The 22,434-nt window shown below is 39.7% G+C and overlaps 1 protein-coding gene across 8 annotated transcripts in view; it reads right to left on the bottom strand.

Moving 5' to 3' along the window:
- Positions 1–22,434, bottom strand: part of CPQ (carboxypeptidase Q) — a 549,531-nt gene that overhangs the window by 445,560 nt on the left and 81,537 nt on the right. For all 8 annotated transcript variants that reach the window (XM_064267918.1, XM_064267919.1, XM_064267923.1 and 5 more), the window contains exon 3: positions 2,567–3,032. In XM_064267918.1, coding sequence (XP_064123988.1) covers positions 2,567–3,032 — 466 coding nt within the window. The remainder of the gene's footprint in view (positions 1–2,566; positions 3,033–22,434) is intronic.

The raw sequence follows: 22,434 nt of genomic DNA, 5'->3' as shown, positions 1-22,434 counted from the left end.
ACTGAAAAAGAAAGATCAGACTTGCTGGACTGACAGAGACTGGAGACACCCTGAGAGTATGGTCACCAGATACCCTTTCAGCTCAGAAATGAGGCCACTCCTGAGGTTCACCCTTCAGCCAAAGATTGAACAGACCCATGGGAAAAAAAAAAAAAAAACAGACTAAAGGGGCGCACCGGCCCTGGGGCAGGGATTGGAAGGCAGGAGGGAACAAGAAAAGCTAGTAATAGGGAACCCAGGGTTAAGAAGGGAGAATGCTGACATGTCGCAGGGTTGTTACCCAATGTCATACAAATGTGTGTACTAACTGTTTGATGAGAAACTAGTTCTGTAAACCTTCATCTAAAGTTCAATTTTAAAAAAAGCCATATAAATATATATATGCATATATATATATGTGAGACATAAAAAGAAACAGGAAATTGTAACTTATACACCAAAAAAAAAGCAGGCAATAGAAACTGCTTCTGAAGGGGCCCAGATGTTGAACATAGCAGAGTTCAAAGCAACTATTATAGATACATTCAAGGAACTAAAGGAAATTATACTTAAAGAATTAAAGAAAGTGTGACAACAATGTATCATCGAATAGAAAATATTGATAAAGAGAAACTATAAAAAAGACAAAATGGAAATTCTGGAGTTGAAAAGTACAATAATGGAAATAGAAAATTCATTAGAATGCTCAATACCAAACCCATGGCCGTCAAGTGGATTCTGCCTTATGGCACCCCCACATGCTACCAAGTAGAATTGCTCCATAGGGTTTTCTTGGCTGTAATCTTCACAAAAGCAGATCACCAGCCCTTTCTTCCATGGTGCTACTGAGTGGGTTCGAACCACCTACCTTTCGGTTAGTAGACGAGTGCAGACCATTGTGCCATGGCCATAAAAGACTCAATAGAGGTGGCAAAAAAATTGAATAGACATTTCTCTAAAGAAGATATGCAAATGGCCAATAAGCACATGAAAAAAATGCTCAACATCATTAGTCATAAGGGAAATGCAAATCAAAACCACAATGAGGTACCACTTCACACCTATTGTTGTTGTGTGTCACTGAATCAATTTCCATCTCATAGTGGGAACAGGTCTCCTGGGATTTCTCCTGAGGAGCTGCTGGTGCGTTCAAACTGCTGATCATTCGGTTAGCAACTGAGCACTTAACTATTTCACTACCAGGGTTCACACCCACTACAATGGTACTAATCAAAAAGACAGGCAATAGCAAGTGCTAGAGAGGACGTGGTAACATTGAAAATCTTACACATTGCTTATAACACCGTAAAATAGTACAGCCAATTTAGAAGACAGTTTGGCATTTTCTCAAACTGTTAAAGTTCCTATTTGGCCCAGCAATTCCATTCCTAGGTATATACCCAAGAAAAATGAAAACAAATGTCCACACAAAAATTTGAACATTAATGTTTATAGCAAAATTTTTCATAATAGCCAAGAAGCAGAAAAAACTCAAATGTTCATCAACTGATGAATGGATAAACAAAAAGTATACCCATACAGTGGAATATTATTCAGTCATAAAAAAGAATGGAGGACCGATACATGCTACAACATGAATTAGCCTGGAAAATATTACGCTAAATAAAAGAAGCCAGTAACAAAATATCATACATTGTATGATTGCATGTATATGAGATCTCCAGAATAGGCAAATCCATAAAGAAAGAAAGTATATTAGTGGTTGCCTAGGGCTTTGACCTGGAGCTATGGGGGTGGGGATGGGAAGTGATTGATAATGGGTACAGGGTGTCTTTTAGGGATGGTGAAAATAGTTTAGATTGGTTGATGTTTGCACAACTGTGTAAATATACTAAAAACTACAGAATTGTACGTTTCAATTTTGGGAATTTTGTAGTATATAAATTTTATCTCTACAAAGATGTTTTAAAATAAACTGGCTGTCCCCTTCTCTGCTGGGTGTTCCTCCTGGCATTAGAGAAGAACAAAAGAAGAGAAATTTGTTTCTCTGCCATAGGAGATTAGTCCATGAATACATTCAAGACTGACTGTTAGCTCACTGTTGACTGGCTATAAATTCCAGCTGTAAACACTTATGTTGTCTGATGAAGTTGAGTCACAGCGCTAATAAATAAAAGCATAACTCCAGCATAAAATTTCATGGATTAGAGGCCTTGGGTTTTATAAAAATAATTAAGTCAATTCAGTGTGCAAAGTTGTGTTCCCTGTTTCATTAATTCAAAAAATTCTGCACATCGAGGCCACTTGGAAGAAGATAGTTTTTGCATCCTAGTTACATATATTTTAATTCTCCACAGAGAAACTAAAGTAATAAGGCTAAGTGTCATTGACCAATAGCTATAGGTTGTCCCTTTTAAAAGTTACACCACACAATCTTTTTTAAAAAAAGAAAGAAAGAAGAAAAACTAAGAGTAGAGAACTCATTAAGAAGTGGAATAAGAAATTATTATGTTTTCCTTTTATCATCCAAATTATAATGTAAATCACGCATATTGTAATTGATTGTGCTAAGTGATCTTAGTTTTATAAAGTATATAGAAAATTGACTTGAAAAGACAAACAATACCTTCTGGGGGGGTCCCAATGCTACTGCCAAGGCCCAAAATAGCCATCTTTTGAATTCTCGGTTCCAACATCACAGCAGACTCTTCTCCCCTTTCCCAGTGGGGTATTTTGACTGGCTCCAGGTGGACATTCTCCAGCCCATCTTCCCGTAAGTTTTGGTACATGATTTGGATGGCTTTTTCTAGGTTCTTGGAGCCGCTTAGTCTGGGTCCAACAGCATAAACCAGAAGTGCCAATCGCTCATAGGATCTGTTCTGGGCCTTACCATAAACAGCATGGTTGATGATGGCTTTAGCAACATCTCCATAGCTGGCTATTTCTTCTTTTATTTCTTGAAAAGCGCTCTGAGAGACATCATTTCTGTATATAGCTTTCCCAGAGCTCAGGCAAAAAAGGTGAACGACGACAACAAATGTGAAGAAAAGGAACTTCATTTTTTTTTTTCTTTTTTTTCCAGTTGGTTCTTCCTAAAATAATCAACATAAGAAACCATTTATGTTTTAGGGTGAGGAAATGTCACAGCCATCTTCCCACAACACAGGGGTTGCTGTTTGTGCTGCAAGGGCAGCTGCACTCCCCTTCTGGACCATTCCTCAACCTCCACCATCAAATTCAGTAATCATCACTTCCAGGAATGGACAAGTAAAGAGACAGTGGTTGGCCATATTGAAGATACCGTATTTATTAAAACCACAAAATCATATGTTATCTAATAATTCTGTTTAAAAACGCCAAAAGATTAAAAGAAGAAGAAGACCAGGAAAAGGAGAAGTAGTGGTGGCAGTAGCGACAACTGTGATACAGTCGTTGTTGTTAGGTGCCATCTAGTCAATTTTGACACATAGGAAGCCCATGTGACAGAGCATAACTGTCCCATAGGGTTTTCTAGGTTATGATCTTTAAAAGAGCAGATCGTCAGGCCTTTCTTCCTGCAGAGCCACTTGGTAGGCTCAAACCCCTAACCTTTTGGTTGGCAGCTGAGCACTTAACTGTTGCACCACCAGGGCTCCTGTGATAGGGTTAAAATAAAAAACCCAAACTCATTGCCATCTAGTAGATTCTGACTCACAGAGACCCTATAGGACAGAGGAGAACTGCCCAACAGGGTTTCCAAGGCTGTAATCTTTATGGAAGCAGACCACCCACCACATCTTTCTCCCATGAAGCGGATGGTGGGTTTGAACCACCAACCTTTCACTTAGCAGCCGAGCGCTTAGCTACCGTGCCATCAGGGCTCCTTGTGATAGGGTCAAGGCAGTGGAATCTGCTGCACTGCCCTCTTAGGGTAGGTCCAAAGGGGTTTCAGTGTCCCTGCTGCCTGGTATGCTCTTTCCTCTTCTCTGCCTATTGAACTTGTCCTTTGAGGCCCTCTCAGATGCTGTCTTTTCTAAAAGGCTTTCCCTAACCCCCCTTCCACTGAAAAGAAGTATTTCTTCATCTGTGCCCCAAGAGTATTTTATGCTTATGTTCAAAAGGTGTTTTACTGAAAGCTTACTATATGTCAGGGATTTCAGTGGGTTATTAGAAGGAAAAAATCTAAGCTACTACAAAAAAGCAGAGAATTAATAACAAAAAGATTGGGCTCTGTTACCATCTATCTGTGTGACACCTCATTGTTTACAAGACAATACTGAAAATAATAATAACAATAAGAAATACAGGAGCCAGCTACTTGTTTGTTCATATAGTGCCAGACCTTGTTCTTAGTATATTACATTCATTAGCTCATTTAATCTTCACAATAACTTTGTGAGGCAGTTTCTTATTACAGGTAGTCCCCGACTAACGATGTACTGGAGGAGTTACAATGAACTGCACTTATTACCGTCTCAGTTTTTTGGGGTTTTTTTTTGGTTCTATTATCATTAGTAATATGTACTACATACAATGTTGCAGAGTGTAAAAGGACCATACAAACAACTCACACTAATTTTCTGACTAAAAACACCATCCGTAATCCCAAGGATAATCCAAATGATCCAGAACCTTCCACAAGTAGACTTATTACCGCAACTGATTAAATGCTAACGTTGTGCATATTTTTATGGATGTGTGTATTTTTTATGTATGTATTAAAATATATTTGTAAGTTTATATGTAATGTTTCCAGCCCCCAAAGACAAGTAAAGATCGGATTTATAAAAATACTACTAATAAAATGCAAATAATAACGAAAACTAAAAAAAAAAAAAAAGAGGTACTTGACGTATATCAGAACTGACTTACCATGAAGTCATCAGAACAGGACCCCATTACAAGTCAGGGACTACCTATATTTTCTCCTTTTTACAAATGAGGAAACTGGGGAGCCAAGAGATGAAGTAATTTGCCCAAGACACAAAGCTTTCTAGCTCTAGAGACCATGTTCTAAATAGTGCTGTTCAAAGTATGGATTACAGACCAATGCTAGTCTGCAAAGTTTTTTACGAAACTGAGGTGGATAAATACAAAGATTGAGAGTGAATGTATCCAGTGCTGTCCAATGCAGTAGCCAATAGCCTCGTATGATACTTAAATTTAAATTAATTAAAAGTAAATAAAATTTAAAATGCAATTTCTCAGTCACACCAGCCACATTTCAAATGTTCAATTGTCACATGCAGCCAGTAGCTATCATCTTGGGCAGCACAGCCATTTCCATGAACACACTACATTCTATCGGACAGCACTGGTTTAGACACTTCTATGGACGACTGGCAGAGTTATGGCACATCTGTCAAATCTAACGATAATAAAAATGGTATTCATTTTGTAGGTCTTTTCATTTTTCTTCTAATTCACTTGTATTGTATTTTGAAAAGGTATCAGCCTGCAACAAATTAGAAATTTCAGAACTGATCCTTCCCTACTGATCATTTGAGAAGCACAATCATAAACTACTATATTATAAGGATAAATTTCAAATTCAGCCTGGCAGAAATGGCCTTTCAAAATATAGCTCCACCAATCACTTCATTTCTCTAGAGTGCACATATGTTTTCATTCTCCCTCTATCTCTTTCTCTCTCTTGCACACACACACATACACACCCCTAAGCTTCTACATAGTGAACACTTTAAATGTGGCTAGCCCAATTGAGATTGTTAGAAGTGTAAAATACATCTGATTTTCAAGACTTTGTATAAAAAAAGAACATAGATATTTTATATATATTGGATTAAATAAAATATATTATCATTAATTTCACTTGTTTCTTTTTACTTTTTTAATGTGGCTACTAGAAAATTTAAAATTACGTATGTGGCTTGCCTTATATTTCTGTTGGACAGTGTATTCTAGCTGCACTGAACTTCACACTATTCTTCAAATACCCAGACCCCTTCATAACTCTGTGTCTCTACATATGTTCATTCCCTTTTACTGCAAAATCCTTCTCACCCTGCCCCCCTTCTTCTAGCAAATGCCTCCACTCAGCCTTTGAGAGCCAACTTTAAAAATCACCTCTTCGATGTCGCCTCACCAAACATCCAGAGTTGTAGGCAACATCTGTGCTTCCACCGTACTTCACTGCATTGTTCAGTCAGTGTATTTGTTTATGAATCTATCTCCCCTATCCTTGAGGGCAAGTAAATTGTTCATCACTGCACTCTCAATCCATATTCATACATATATATGTTGTTGTTGTCGTTGGGTGCCATTGAGTTGATTCTGACTCATAGTGACACTGTAGGAAAGAGTAGAACTGCCCTATACTGTTTCCTAGGATGTAATCTTTATATTAGCAGATGGCCAGGAGTTTTCAGTGGAGCCGCTGGTGGGTTCAAACCACCAACCTTTGGGTTAGCAGCCAAGTGCTTAACCATTGAGCCACCAAAGCTCCTTATACATATTCATATATATACACATACATATGCACTCAATACATTTTTATTTAAGGAATGAATGAGCTTTTAACCATTCTATGTCTTCCCTTGCTGGGGTATGAAAGTATCTGTCTTGTCTCCTTCTGAAAGAATCTGTAGGAATAAAAATCTTCTGTCATATTTAACACATTTTGAAGAATTATGAAAACCATATATTACTGCTACTGTCTTTTTTGTTAAAACTATTTTCTTAGAGAGGCTCTTGTTTTCTATACCCAGCATAACGATGCTTGTTTTGAAAAAGCTAAATGTTTTAAACCAATCAAAATATTTTATCAGATTCCAATTTATTTTGAAAGTATATTTTTCCAATATGTTTTGGTGGGAAAAAAAGGTTCACGGTTGATCAATTCATTAATAGTAACCACAAGTACCTACTCTTCATTAAAAATTTTCTACCCACCGTGAAACATATCTTAACATGGAGGAATCTGGAAGGCATTATGCTGAGTGGAATTAGTCACTTGAAAAAGGACAAATATTGTATGAGACCACTATTATAAGAACTCAAGAAAAGGTTTAAACACAGAAGAAAACATTCTTTGGTGGTTATGAAGGTGGGAAGGGAGGGAGGGAAACGGGTATTCACTAATTAGATAGTAGACAAGAATTATTTTAGGTGAAGGGAACGACAACATACAATACAGGGGAAGTCAGCACAACTGGACTAATCCAAACACTTCGAGGGACAGAGTAGCAGGGGTGGGGGCCTGGGAACCATGGTTTCAGAGGATATCTAGGTCAACTGGCATAACAAAGTATACTAACAAAATGTTCTGCATCCCACTTTGGTGAGTGGTGTCTGGGGTCTTAAAAGCTAGCAAGCAGCCATCTAAGATCCATTAATTTGTCTCAATCCACCTGGAGCAAAGTAGCATGAAGAACAACAAAGACACAAGGAAAATATGAGCCCAAGAGAAAGAAAGGGCTACATAAACCAGAGACTCCATCAGCCTGAGACCGTAAGAACTAGATGGTACCCGGCTACCACCAATGACTCCCCTGACAGGGAACTCAACAGAGAATCCCTGATGGAGCAGGAGAAAAGTGGGATCCAGACCTCAAATTCTAGTAAAAAGACCAGACTTAATGGCCCCCAGACTCTCTATTAGCCCAAAACTAAAACCATTCTCAAAGCCAACATTTCAGACAAAAATTAGACTGGCTATAAGACACAAAATGATACTGACAAGGAATGTGCTTCTTAGCTCAGGTAGACACATGAGACTATGCGGGCAACTCCTGTCTGGAGGTGAGATGAGAAGGCAGAGGGAGACAGGAGCTGGCTGAATGGACATGGGAAATACAGGGTGGAGAGAAAGAGTATGCTGTCACATTGTAGGGAGAGCAACTAGGGTCACATAACAATGTGTGTATAAGTTTTTGTATGAGAAACTGATCTGAATTGTAAACTTTCACTTAAAGTGCAAAAAAAAAAAAAAAATTCTACCCATAAAATAAAAGAAGACTAAATGGGCACACCAGCCCAGGGACAAGAATGAGAAAGCAAGAGGGGACAGGAAAGGTGGTAGTAGAGAACTCAAGGTCCAGAAGGGGAGAGGGTTGCCATATCTTGGGGTTGGCAACCGATGTCAAAAAACAAGAAGTGCATTAATTGTTTAATGAGAAACTAATTTGCTCTGCAAACCTTCATCTAAAGCACAATTGAAAAAAAATTTCTAAGCATTCTGCAAACATTAATTAACTATTTCACAATACATTTCTGGTGATGGATTAGAATCATATAATGACAGCACTGTGGAGATTCCGGAAAGTTTAGGGATCCCCAGTTCATACCCTTGTTTTGCAGAAAGTTCATTGAGGCCTGTTTTGTAATCCCCACGCAGCATATAAGCCCCAGCAACTACAATCAACCAGGTAACCAAATGGACTGGCACAGGCTTCCCAGAGGATCACAGACGGTTTTCTCATAGGAACTGTACGCTTTTACATAAAATTGAAACCCAGTGAAGGATAACCAAATGCAGTCTGAGAAGCAAGTAACTGTAACACAATACATGTACTCAAGTAGACTCATGAAGGGTATCACGGGAACGAGGAAGAACGCAGGGGTCAGGAAACACCGCAGAGAAGACGTAACTTCTGAAGAGGATCTCCAGGAACAGCTCCGTGGGCAGAGAGAGGGGAGGGAATCGCAACCTGCCAGTGCAACCGCTGAAACACCATGCTTACCTCCACCTTCTAGTGAAAAGGTAAGTCCAGACAACAGCGGTACCTTTTTGCATCTTTCTGCATGTATGTCAATAGCATTACTAGATAATGTGCCATTTTGTGATAATAATACTCAATGCCTCCTGTCAGTTAAATTGATTTTTCACACTGAGAAATGATATAATTACTTAAAAAAAAAAAACCAGTGGCTACCTTATTCTGATTACCTTAGCTAGAGTGTATCTGCAAATCTCATAAATATAACACTTATTTTTAAAAGTAGCCGTATTTAAAAGATGCTGGTTTGTCATCTTTCAGTGGATCAGTTTTTGCCTGAGTGTAACATCAGCATTTTAGAAGGTTTACTGAGACCAAAAGCGCAAGATAATGTACTGCATATAAAATCACATAGAAAGCTTGACATAAGTAAACACTAAACACATCTTAGTTGATTCTAAACCTGGTTTTCCCTAGAACATAATCTAAAAATTACTCATGTAATTCTTGGCTAGAACAAATAATTATATATCTCTCCAATAGAGCACTACTAGAATCTTTTATTATTATTGTTTTTAAAAGGGCACATTAGTCCAACTCGGATGCTTTTTTATTAATAAATAGTAGAAAATAATAATAATTACTAACTGTTTACATTTGGAGAGGTAACAAAAGTGGAACAGGATATTTACAGATCATATTCCACTTGAGAAAACCCTGGTAAGATGCAATTTTAAAACACAGGGACTACAATTAGATACATAATTTATATATTCTAAACAAGAAATAAAGATGTATCATAAAAATTAAAATACTGAATTATACAGCCCGAATAAAAGCCTATAATCAAGGACAACTTGAAGAAATTCTCTCCTAAAACACAGATTTAGAGTCACTATAAATCATGAAATTTGTTCTAGAACTGAAGTCGGTCCAAAGGAGATGATCAAAGGCAGGGGGCAGCTTATTTGCATGAAGGGCCTAAAAACATTAGCCCTCCTTAGTGTGAAAAGACACAGGCCAAAAGTAGATATATTTTACTGTACAGAGCTAATTTTAGGAAAATCAAAATGTACAACTTCACATAGTGAATGATAAAGTGATGGAATTCATTTACCTAAAAGAGAAACTGAGGAAAAAATTATGAATGAGCAGTCATTGGAAGTCTAACCCTTTCAGATATACCACAAAGCACTGGAACCACATTGACCCAAGTAAAGCTCTCTACGGTATTTCTAGGAGGATATCCTAATCTGAAAGACTATTATTCTGTCCTAGTTCAGAAATACATTTCAGTAGAATAAAATTAAGCAAGCTACAATGGTATTTTTCCACAGTCTGCAAAGGGAGAAAATAATTCCATGCTGAATGTGATCAACAAAGACAAATAGTATTACTCATCTCAAACATTTTCTCTCCATTCAGTTGTAAAAGGTGTTCTGTTTTGTGTTGGCTCATAACTTTCTCTCTCCACTCATTCAACAGAAATTTAATTCTTGCATTTCATGCAGGCAACCTGAGTTCAATTTCCACCCAGTGCAACTCAAGCATTGGCTACTACTCATCATTAGTGGAGGCCTGCGTGATGATATGATACTAAGCAGGTTTCAGCACAGCTTCCAGACAAAGATGGACTGGAAAGAAAGGTCTGGTGATCTGCTTCTAACAAGCAGCCAATGAAAATTCTATGGATCACAATGGTCTGAAAATCCTATGGATCACAACCAATCATGGGGACGGCACAGGACCGGGCAGCATTTCATTCAGTTATGCATACAGTTGCTATGAGTTGGGGGCCAACTCAATGGCAGCTAACAACAACAACCAAGCATTGAAGACACAAATATACAGGATAATATGTATACCCTCAAAGAGCTACTGTGTATAGCAGAAAAACAGACCATGTGAAAACCCCTGTAATAGACACAGTTACAAGGTTCTGTTGGAAAAGAGAGGAGGGGGGATTTGCAAGACATAACGTTTGAGTTAAGATTTAAAGGATAAGCAGGAGTTACTGATGGGCATGTGTAGAAGATGGGGGTGGCCTTGGAGAAAAGGTAGCTTAAACAGAGAAAACAACCTGCACAAAGACTTAGAAGCTTTACAAAACATGGTCTATGCTGGAACGGCAAATAGCTGCATGGTGAGTGGGTAAGAATGGCGGAAGACATCACAGCAACAGAAAGGAATTATTACCCAGGGTTTGCCTGAAACTGTCTACTGTATGGAGCTCCAACATATCCACTGCAAAAATGCTATTGGATTGCTGTGACAGAAGACAGAATGAAAGTTCCCCACCCCCTCATACAGCTGGGAGAAGGAAAGATCACCCTTCTCTGATCTTCACTGTCTCTTGTCTCTTCAGCACAAAGAATCCACCCAGATACCACAGTTGGACAAGGACAGCATATGAAGTTCCTCAACATCTTCAAACCAGATGTGTCCAGAATAAGCCACTACTTGTTACAGATCTCATTATTCCATGAATTTTTCAAGAGGAATGAAAATAATGCTGGAAAACTAACCTGTGCTACAAAAGACGCATGAGTGAAACAATTCATTTACACGTTCATGATACTCTTCCACTTAAAATGCTTAAAATATTAATAACTTGATTGACACGAAAAAGTCTAGAGCTCTCTCAAGCAATTGTAGGACCATTTAAAATGTCTAAACTTACACTGCACATTTTTTTTAAATGTTCTTTATTCTTATACACAAAAGGTTGAAGTCATCATTCATAGCTGAATTCAAACTATGGAAATATTAAATGTTACACCTTTCAAAACGTTAAACAACTATTTTTAAGAACTATGCTGTATCATGCCTTTGAATTCATAAAGTTATATATTCAAAGGCAACTTTGGAGCGCTGTTTGAAACAGATTTGCTTTTCATATACAATCCATAGTTATAGATTACCTTTTTCACACACACACATACACACAAAAGATAAATTTCTTTATAATATCATTTTCATTCTTTTCTACTGGGAAATCTGGAAGCAAACTAAAGCAAAACCAACTTCTCTCCTACTGTGAATTATATTCTAAGAATAGGTTTATATTTTGAGGAAATTAAAAAAACCTTTACTTCTATTTCTAAATATTTTTCCTAAAATACTATTGTTTGAAAATATCTCAGGCTAGGATAAAAATGCCAGAATGAATAGACTAACTGAAGTGCAAAAGGGCACAATGAAACCAGAATATGTTGAAAGAAGATTCAAGGGTTGAAATTTTTATTGATTTTTATTTTGCCATTTACTTTTTTCTTCTAAAGACAGAATATACTACATACATGAAAACTTAACTGTTTCCCCTAAACCTTCCATTGCTGAACAGCATTTACTGATATACATTTAACTCTCAAAGACTTCAGCCCAGAGCCTGTACAGATAAAAAGATCAGAAATGCTAAATCCTAGCATAGACACTGGCACATTGAAGTTCACTTCCAACTTCTGCTAGTATTCCTGGATTTATAATAATTATCCCTTTAACCATCTTAGGGAAGATACTTGCCTTTATTAAGCTCAAAGTGCAAATAATACTGAGTTTCCACTTCCCATGGCTTACATTCCAATTATTCATTCAGTCACTTAAGAAAGCTTTTGAATACTTCCTATATGGCTGGGAATTGTGCAAAAATTAAGGAAGATACAAAAAAAAAAAACCAAGACCCAGTTCCTACTTTTAACAGACACTGTTAATTACCTGTTCAACATCCATTCCCTCTTTTCCCTGCTAACCGAACCTCAATTTCGTTTGGAGTACAAAGTGCCCATTAATCTAAGCGAGTTGTTCTCAATATGAGCAGTACCACCCCAAGGGGGTGTTTTGAACATGTGGTGGGGGGAGCATTTTTGGTTGTAATAAAGTTTGTGGGTGCCTCTGTGACGCAGTGGTTAAGAGCTTGGCTGCTAACCAAAAGGTCAGCAATTCAAATCCACCAGCTGCCCCCTGGAAACCCCACAAGGCAGTTCTACTCTGTCCTATAGGGTTATTATGAGTCAAAATCGACTCAACAGCAACGGGTCAAGTTATTTTTGGAGCCCTGGTGGCATAGTGGTTAAAAGCTCTGCTACTAACCAAAAGGTCAGCAGTTCAAAGCCACCAGCCTCTCTTTGAAAACCTTATGGGGCTATTCTACTCTGTTCTACAGGGTCGCTATTGAGTCGGAATCAACTCAAAGGCAACGATTTTTTTTCTTAACTGGTTAATTAGTTGGCATAGACCCAGGACAATCAACATACTGCTGTATGGGTGTCGTTTCTATGTACCAAGAACTGTCCTACCTTCCATACAGTTTTTAAAATGTAAATAACTTATCTGAGACTTGAACTTTATTCTCTTGTACATATAAATACAAAATAGTCTTTCTACAGTTTCAGTGCACACTGGCTTTTTCAGGAAGCAACTACTATGTCTATGAAGGGAAAAGTGTACTTTGTTTTGTTCAGAACTTTACAAAGAAGAGTTGGTCACCATTCCAGTAAAAACACCAATGACTATGCTGCTTATGGTCTTGGAGGCACCATTTTTGTACCTCTGTGCCATCTGCATTTGCTGCTGTCAGATCTACCACAAAATCATCTCCCTAATTCATTATGTTATCTAGTGCACTCACAGCTGGGAATTTACATTTTAAAATATTTTATTATAAATTACTTTCCTTTAATTGCCCCTTTATATTACATTTAGAATAGCATACTCTTTTCTTTGAAAATGTGCACAAGTAGGTTAGCTATGATTTTTATTTAAAGATAATAAAGTAAGCATTATAAAAATAGGAGAAAATAATAGGCTAGGGGAACTATTGGTTTAAGTGAATCTGATATTTCTCTTCCTCACTTTTGGGGCCTCCCTTTCACCTAGGGGAGGCCCTGTGATTCAGTTCTACCCAGAGACCCAAACAGAAGCAGCTGGCAAGGAGATGAGCACGATTCTAGAACTGCATCAATTATTCCATAACCATGGGGGAAAGCCCAAGAGAATCAGCCCTGAGCAGCAGCCCTGAGCTGCTGAACCAACGCCAGCATCACCAACTTCACTATTAGTGAAAAAATAAACTCCATTTGTTTTGGCCACTGGTCATTAGATTTTCTTTTACTTGCACCTGTGAATATATTCCTAACTGATACACTACTTTTAGGGGCTTCTTGGGGGTCCATAATTAGATATATTGCTTATATTAATTAACACAAGCAAGACCTAGGAACTCATGTATAGCGTACCTAGATTTCTCACATGCCTAAAATCCTAAATATCCAACACCAAACTCAGAATCTTCCCTTCCAAACCTGTTCCTCCTTTACTTCCCACCAGAGTCAGTAAGTTAGAAACTGTAACATTTTATTGGATTCAGCCCTCTCCTTCAGGGAGAACAGGTGAACAGCTGGCAAATCCTGCCTGTAATTCCACTTCCAAATTCTTTCCTAACTCCCCTGCTATCTGCCCTTGCCATTTCTGCCCTAGTTTAGAACCTACCATCGCTTGTTTGAACCACTTCCTCACACATCTCCCTGCCTTAAACCCAGGTCCCTTACCAACCTATCTTCCATATTGCCAGCAGATTTATCTTAAACCCAAATCAAATGACTACTTGACTTAAAATCTGTGGCTTCTAGTCTTCACAATCATTCCCTGTCATTCCCCACTCCCCTTACATTCCAGCCCCACCAGGCTCTTTACCAGTAATGGACTTTATGGAATGCTCTTTACACTTCTCTGGTTTTGCTCACGCAGTTCCTTCTGCCGAAAATGCCCTTTCATTCTTCCTCCATTTGGCGAAGTCACGACCATCATGCGAGGTCCAGCTTATCTGTCACCAACTCCTAGGCAGAACCATTCACTGCCTCTTCAAGAGCACACTGTATACTAATGTTTCTGTGTCTGTCACCCTGTTAGGCTATACGTCACTTTTATAAAATATTTTACTTTTATACTATTCACAAAGTCTGCTCTCAGCAAGGAATGTGTTTTATTTGTCTTCATATACCAAACAAATAGCACAACACCTGTCAATAAACATTTATAGAATAAATGAATAAATTCATTGAACAAGTAGTTATATTTTACAATAGAAGTATACTGTTCTGATTCATCACTTTAATGATTACTTTTCCTGCATCAGACATTAGTTTGCTCTTTCAAACTATAGCACATTTGCAACTTCTTTTTATAAAAGGAGCCAAGAGACCCGGGGTTTGTTCCTGGCTGTCCTTCTTTAGTTGTGTGACCTTGAACAATTTCTGTGAAGGGTCTCTTTACATATAAAATAACGGATTAGATATCAGCTCTAACATTCTATTGTGGGTTTCCTTAAATATTTAATATCAATCATACTTTTCTTTACACTCCATGTTGGCACTTGACTAAATCACCTTATAACAAACTTTTAATTATTTCATATATAAAATCAGTACTCAATCTGTGGTTATAGTTTCTGCTTCCATCAGGCAACTGAAAATAAACTCATGAAGGTCATTCCGGACATTCTTATCCCTAAATCCAATGAAAACATTTTAATTCCTATCATACTTGACACCTGAAACATTTGACATTGTTGATGGCCTCTCCTTTTCGAAACACTTGTCTTCCTATACCTCTACTCTCCTTCCCTATCTCTTCTGTAGGGTCTCTTTCCTTCACTCATCCTTTAAGTTTTATTGTCGCCTAGGGTTCTCTTCTTGATCCACTACTACACACTCTTCCTGGCGATGTATCCACTTCAAGGCTCCATTTACCATCTATAGGTTGATGAGCTTTCTCAGTTTGGATGTCCCATGGGCAACTACAATTCAACATATCCAAAGTTTTCTCATGCTTTTTCTCCAGAGCTGCTCTTTTCCCTGAATTCCTATTCTTGGTTCATTTCCACCACCCCATCATCTAGGACTAGGAACACTTCTCTCTCTCTTTTAAACCTCTCAGCCAATTAATCACCAATACTGTCAAATTAAACTTCTAACTAGTTCGCAAAGCCATCCCTTCTCCCCTGGGGCTTCCTCACCACCTTGGTTCAGGTCATATTACCTTAAGTTGAATGACCTTAACAATCTCCTGTTTTCTCTGTCTCCAGCCTCCTCTTCCCCCATACATTCTCTTTTCTACAGCAGTTATGTTTCTTCAAAAGAAATTTGGTCACTTTTCTCTTCTGCTCAAATCCCTACTGGCAGCTCCCTACTGCCTTCCGGATAAAGCCCAACTCTTTTCCTGGCATTCAAGGCCCTTGTCTCTTTTCCCAGGTTCATATTTTAGGCCTCTTTATCCTATATACTATAGTCCAGTCAAGATGAACCCAAAGTTCCCCAAAAATGATGCTCTTTCTTAAGTTTCAGAACCTTAATATGTGCTGATCTCTTTGCCTGAATACCCTTCTCCAGCTGATCCTTTGTCTTAGAGTTCCTAAGACACCCTTTGTAATCCTAGACTCATCAGTTTAGCTTTCATCTCCTCTGAGAGCCTCTGCTGGACTTCCCTGGTCTGAATCAGCTGCACTTCCCATGTGCTCCCACATACCTTACTCATACCTCTATGAATATCTCTTATTATGCTCTATCACATTTTCCTCCTTATATGTCCCTACTTATTAGATTCCAGGATAGGGAAAGGACTGTCCCAGACCCATCTCTCCTACCATTCTGGACTAGTATTCACCTGTGTCCAATAACTTCACCTAAGAGTCGTGATAAGGAGGCTTCATTTCAAATAGCTTTGCCACTGAACACAACATCCTGAATAAGGAATGGGAATTGTAGAGACAAAAGGGAAGGAGGGTTGAATGAAGAGAGGAGAATCCTAACAGCTGGGTAGAGAGGCCAGTTTGTGACATTTCCCTTTCTCCTCCCACAGGTTCAAGAATTAGCACAATAGTGACGACAGCAAGGCAGTTTGTGTACTCTCAGTGCCCTTCCCAGAGAGAATCCCAGAAGCTAGGTCAGAAGTGTGGGGCTAATAGCCTGCTGGGAGAGGTCCACCAGTAGACTCCTCTTCTCCCCACTAGCCACACTGAATCACTCGTGGCCCCACTCCCTGCTGCTAGCAAGTGACCTCCTCTTTCCTCCCTCCTCATCCCATCAGCATGAGTCAGCAACCTGACTCATTTTGTGTCCCTGACATTTTACTGTTTACAAGTGAGCAGTTTTGAGTTTGCCTTCTTAGAAAATTAAGATTTCCTTATCCTGTTCAAGGTTCTTGAATGTATAAAACAAAGAAGCTTAAATTCCTACTGTTCAAAAATAGGCTGTTATGGAGTTGATCGTAACTGGCTTTGGACCTACATCAAGATCGGACTGAGCTAAATAAATATGAGGCTACGTTACATGCTGCTTAAGTGAAACATTATGATTAAAATTCCAATAAATGAAATTTGACCACGAGCTCTAGGGCACATTTTGTATTCTTGGCTTGCAAAATCTTCGCTGAAATCCAAAGAGGATGTGAGACAGCCCATAGTCCCTTTGTTAGCTGAGGATGCCGGGCTGACCACAAGGTGCCTATCCTTGAGAGCTGGGGTCTATGATCTGTGATTCTGTCACATGTGCACATGCCAAGCACACACAGTCAATAAAATCACAGCTAAATCATCAAGAATGCAGTTTATACACTTTGGGTCCAAGTACTAAGTGGGTAACTCTAGGCACTACCCATCCTGAGGTCCCATGATCTGAAAGAACCGAAGAAAGGAAATAGGATTACAGCCTCATAAAGTCCTAGTTTCCTAGGACTTGGACTCCCCAATATAAGAGTAATACCAAAAAAAAAAAAAAAAACACCCCAAAAGTAATAGGAAGTACTTTATTTCTGCCAATAAAGTTAGCGAAGCATTTGTCTTCGATCTGGCAATATTAAAAAGCTATTGCAAGTTTCCAGAGGCAGGGGAGAGAATATGGGCTTCCTTGAATCAGACAAAGTACAGGAGGCTTCCAGAGATTCAGCTGCAGAAAACTATAAAGCTGGAGATATATAGATTTAATTACCACTTGCCACTCTAGGGTTTCAGTAAGTTGACTGTACTAATGGGTTTTTATTGCTAAATAGCATGTTTCCCCCACGTGTCTTCCCCTGAACTGGTTAAGAACAAGTTCCGAGGAACATTCTAGTAGAGATATGAGTAAATTCCTTTGGATTGTACCTTTCCATTTCCCTCACTTTAGCCTGGCTCACCTACCCCCCAAACACAAAAGCAGAAAGACCCCCATCGAATCTTGCTGTAAACACAGTTCCTGTTACAGCCTAAGCCAGGGAGGCCTGTTCAGCATGTCATTTACTAGAAAATTTGCTACTAAACCTGTCAGACATAGATGAAAAGAATGCTTCATGAAACAGCTGTTAGGTTTCGTGAGCTTAAAAAGAAAATACCATCCAGCTACACCCTGTTAACTCTACAGAGATTCGCCATTCCGTTTCAAAAATCTGATAGGCCAGTACACTTTTCCCTTAATCCTAGCATTTGCTCTCTGCGGTGAAACGGCTGCCACACAGCAGCATTAGCAAACACTGGCTGCGAGCATACACACACAGGCTTACTCTGCAACACTGCATGTCCCCTCCTGCTGCAAAGGGGTGCTCTGAGCATCTGTTGCTTCAGGCTCTTGCCCTGGAAAAAGAGCACTTTTCATTGGCAAGGGGAAGTTAATGAGCTAGCTCCTCCCTGTTCCAAAGGTCAGACATTTATCAAAGGTGGCAAAGGGAAAGTATTAAGCCAAAGAGATTCACAATAATGGAGCTGAAACAATTATTCAAAGTGTTTAATCACTCAATGTAAAATAAAACCACTGTAGCACTACCTCAGTGCACAGCGAGCCAAATTATACTGAGGAGACAGAACATTCACCAAACAAGCATTCTAGGAGATAGAGGGAGCAAGGTAAGACAGCAGATGTTTGACAACAGGAAATTAGAAGGTAACCTAAAAATTTAAAGAAGAAAAAAAAAAGAATTAGGGAGATGCTTGGAGAGAGAGGAGTATGGAGTGTAGAACAAAAATCAGGGAAGGAGAAAAACTAGAGAGAGGGTAATTTCTAAATAATTCAACGGGTAATTTCTAAATCCAAAAGTCATTTCTAGAAGGACAAAAAAACCAAACCCAGTGCCGTCGAGTCGATTCCGACTCATAGCGACCCTATTGTAGAAGGAGAATTACATTTATTGGGAGGCTAGGGATATGATTTAAGGGATTATGAAGATGGGCTTAAAGAAGATGATTCTTGGATCCCTGGTAGAGACTGCAGAACAAAAAGAAAACAGAACTGGTTACCTCCAGGGAGAGACAAAACAGGTTGGGAGAAGGGCAGAGAGAAATCAAAGGTACCATTGCTTTTCTCAGTTTTTGTGATTTATTTCCCAATGTCTCACTGGAAAGATGAAAAGCCCAGAGTCAGGTCACTCAAGTCACTGTTATGGGAAATGAGGTGAGGAAACACTAAGTTTGGAATAATCACCCATAATTGCCTAGAGGTCTACTACATCTGTGAAGGATCGGCCTATTTCCTCAATGTAGAGCGTTTGATTTCCCTCCAGAGAATGCAGGAAATTGTACCCTTTGAAACAGATGAGAAGTTTTGGATAACATCAGATTCTATTGGAAAGCCCTCGGGTAATGAGTTGGCAACTCGCAGCCTGCACAACAGCGTCTGATACATTTAGTAGCAGATGAGGGAAGTCTGTTGTGACAGCTGTGCAGGAAAAACAGTCTGAAGGTTAGGTAGACTTGCAACATGAGAAGGTGATTTGGGTTTAGAAAACACGAAGTCTTCTTAGGGAGGAGAGAGTACAGAAAAGTGAACAAAAGGAAACACAGGATGGTAGAGAGCAAAGTGTGTCCAGCTTGCTGCGTGGTTTGCTGCACTGGATCCCTGCATGGGAAACACCTTCTGGTCAGTCAAAACACCTCCAAAACACAGTGACACCATTCACTTTTATAGCAGTCAGGGCTGGCCTAGATTAGGAATAACGTGGTATTTACAAGATGTATGGACACAGAGTAAACTTGAGCTATCTTTGAAGATGACTCATGGCGACCCCACGTGCAATGGATCCAACTGTCGCCAGGAGTTGGGGGCCCGCTAGGTGGCAGCTAACCACAACATCCTTGGAGATGATTCTCTTCTCTCTCTGTCCTCCCCTGAGAGAATGCTTTCCGCCTTCTGCTTCTCTCCACTCAGTTGCTAACGCAAACTTCCCTCACAGCTCCCCACACACGTGGCCCGGGGACAGATGAGGGAAGCTACTTGCCCCTCACACACACAGGGCCATGCTGGTCTTCTGGTCAACGTGACCCTACGGAAGCTGCATTTGTTTCCCATCTTCCCTCTGCCTCTGTCACTTGCTTAGAGGGCAGCCGCTTCCCCTAATGAAGTGTCCCAGGCAGCACATGAAAGACCCCGTGCTGTACATGAGCATGACCCATACCAGCAACAGAGGGACAAGACCCTAACGAACTGGAAATAAGACGATAAACACCAAGTCACGGAGACGACGACTGAAAATCCTCCAAATGTTACCTCTGAGTAGTTGGCTTTGGAAGTCACACTCCTCATCTGATGGAGGCAGAAGGGGAGGGAGAGGGGAAGGAAGATAACCAATACTGAGTTTGCTGCTAGCAAGTGACTAAGTGTTTTCATATATGTCATCTGATTTAATCCTCATAAGCAACCAATGAGTGATATTATTACTTCTGAAATGGAGGCTCAAAGAGCCTAAGTGATTGGCTTATTGTCACTTAGGTAGGAAGAGGTAGTTGCCTTTGCCCTACCTTGTTCCCAGGGTAACACTGACTCATCCTGGAAGAAGCCTTGCCTGACCCCCACAGTTTGGGCTGGGTGGTCCTATAAGTCCCAGTACTATTCTGTTCTACCTACTTTCTTAAAAGTACGTATCGTTCTGCATTATAATTGCTGGTTTATTGCTCAGTCTCCTCCTCTAACCTGAAGGCTCTTTAAAGGCAGAGACTCTCTCACCTCCGTATCCCTCAATGCTAAGTACAATGCATGGCCTAGGTGTGCTTGAGGAATGCCGGGCAAGAAATGATAGCCAATGAGTTCATACCGTCTCTAATACTGCTGAGAATTTTAATTTAGCCAAATGCTTAGTGAAATGAAAAGGAATGGTAAGAAGACTAAGCTTGCCCTACTTTCAACACCCTACTGTATAGTCTCCATGGTACCAGTGCTACTATGTGGAACATGGTTATGGGCTTGTAAAACAGGGCATTTAAATGCAAGTGACTATACAGTACTCGCTATTCCCTGGTTGAGAATGAATGTTGGGCTGAAATGTTTGACTATAGGTTTTTTCCAGATTTTTTTCCTTTTAGTAACAAGCAGCACTGATTGGTAAGCCCTGTTTTCACCCTCAGAGTCCAACAGTGTCACAACATCAAAATGTTTAAGATGCTCTGAAGTTTGATGAGTTCTTTCTTTTAGAGATGAGAATGAAAAGAGAGTCAAATTACCTTAGCCCCTGTTTTTGGAAGTATTATAGTTTCTGCACCAGAGAACCCTGCAATCCTGTTAACAGCAATTCCATTCCAATGCATGTTTCCAAAGTAGAAAATGCATGACTTGACCACCAGGAATGTTTGTACTAAGTCCAAGTCCAGAGCAGGGCGGCTGCCTGAACTATCACCCCTGAAATACTGTCAACTAGTAAAGTCTAATCAACCCAGAAAACCACCAAAAAGTCAGCCAAACAACTAAGTCCAGACTGCAATGAATCTGCTTCTAGTTACTTTGCTCTCTTGTTCCAAACACATCTAGGTATAAAAAAAAAAAAAAAATTTTTTTTTTTTAGGTATAGGCTCTAATAAAGGCATGTCCAAGGGCTAGTTTTACTGAATTCAATACCCTTTGGCGCTAAACAGTGCACTTGAAAAAAGTAGCCTCTAGCAACTAGAACCAAAGTTGAGCATACATTTAATTCAAAGGTACTGAACCCTATGAAAAAAATTCAACCTTTCTCAATTTGCCTTGGCAGTTGTATGGCTCTGCAATGTATTTTAGAGCTACCAACACTGTGAAGTGTCTCTACTCAGTCTTCTGGCTTCCTGGATTGGACACTTCCTGAAGTATACAAGAAAAACAGCCCCTCAGATGCTGCCCGGCTACCACTGATGACTGCCCTGACAAGGAACACAACAGAAAATCTCCAACAGGGCAGGAGAACAGTGGGATGCAGACCTCAAATTCTCATAAAAAGACCAGACTTGGTGGTCTGACTGAGACTGGAAGGACCCCAGAGGTCATGGTCCCCAAACCCTCTGTTAGCCCAGGACTGGAACCATTCCCAAAGCTAACTCTTCAGACAGCGATTGAACTGGACTACAAGACAGAAGGAAACCCTGGTGGTGTAGTTGTTAAGAGCTATGGCTGCTAACCAAAAGGTCAGCAGTTCAAATCCACCAGGCGCTCCTTGGAAACCCTATGGGGCAGTTCTACCCTGTCCTATAGGGTCACTATGAGTCGGAATTGACTTGACGGCAATGGGTTTTATGGGTTATAAGACAGAAAATGATACTGGTGAGGGGTGGGCTTCTTGGCTCAGGCTGACACATGAGACTATGTGGGCAGCTCCTGTCTGGAGGCAAGATGAGAAGGCAGAGGGGACAGGAGCTGGTTGAATGGACATGGGGAATACACGGTAGAGAGGAGGAGTCTGCTGTCTCATTAGGGGGAGAGCACTTAGGAGTATATAGCAAAGTGTGTCTAAGTTTTTATATGAGAGACTGACTTGATTTGCAAACCTGCACTTAGAGCACAATTTAAAAAAAAAAAAAAAAAAAAAGCCCCTCAAATGCCGTTGGGATAACAGAAATTCTAATGGGCCTGAAAACTGA

The sequence above is a fragment of the Loxodonta africana genome, chromosome 14, assembly GCF_030014295.1.
Source record: "Loxodonta africana isolate mLoxAfr1 chromosome 14, mLoxAfr1.hap2, whole genome shotgun sequence".
Lineage (NCBI taxonomy): Eukaryota > Metazoa > Chordata > Mammalia > Proboscidea > Elephantidae > Loxodonta > Loxodonta africana.
The sequence above is the reverse complement of the archived record's forward strand: the minus strand, read 5'-3'. Positions and strand labels throughout refer to the sequence as shown.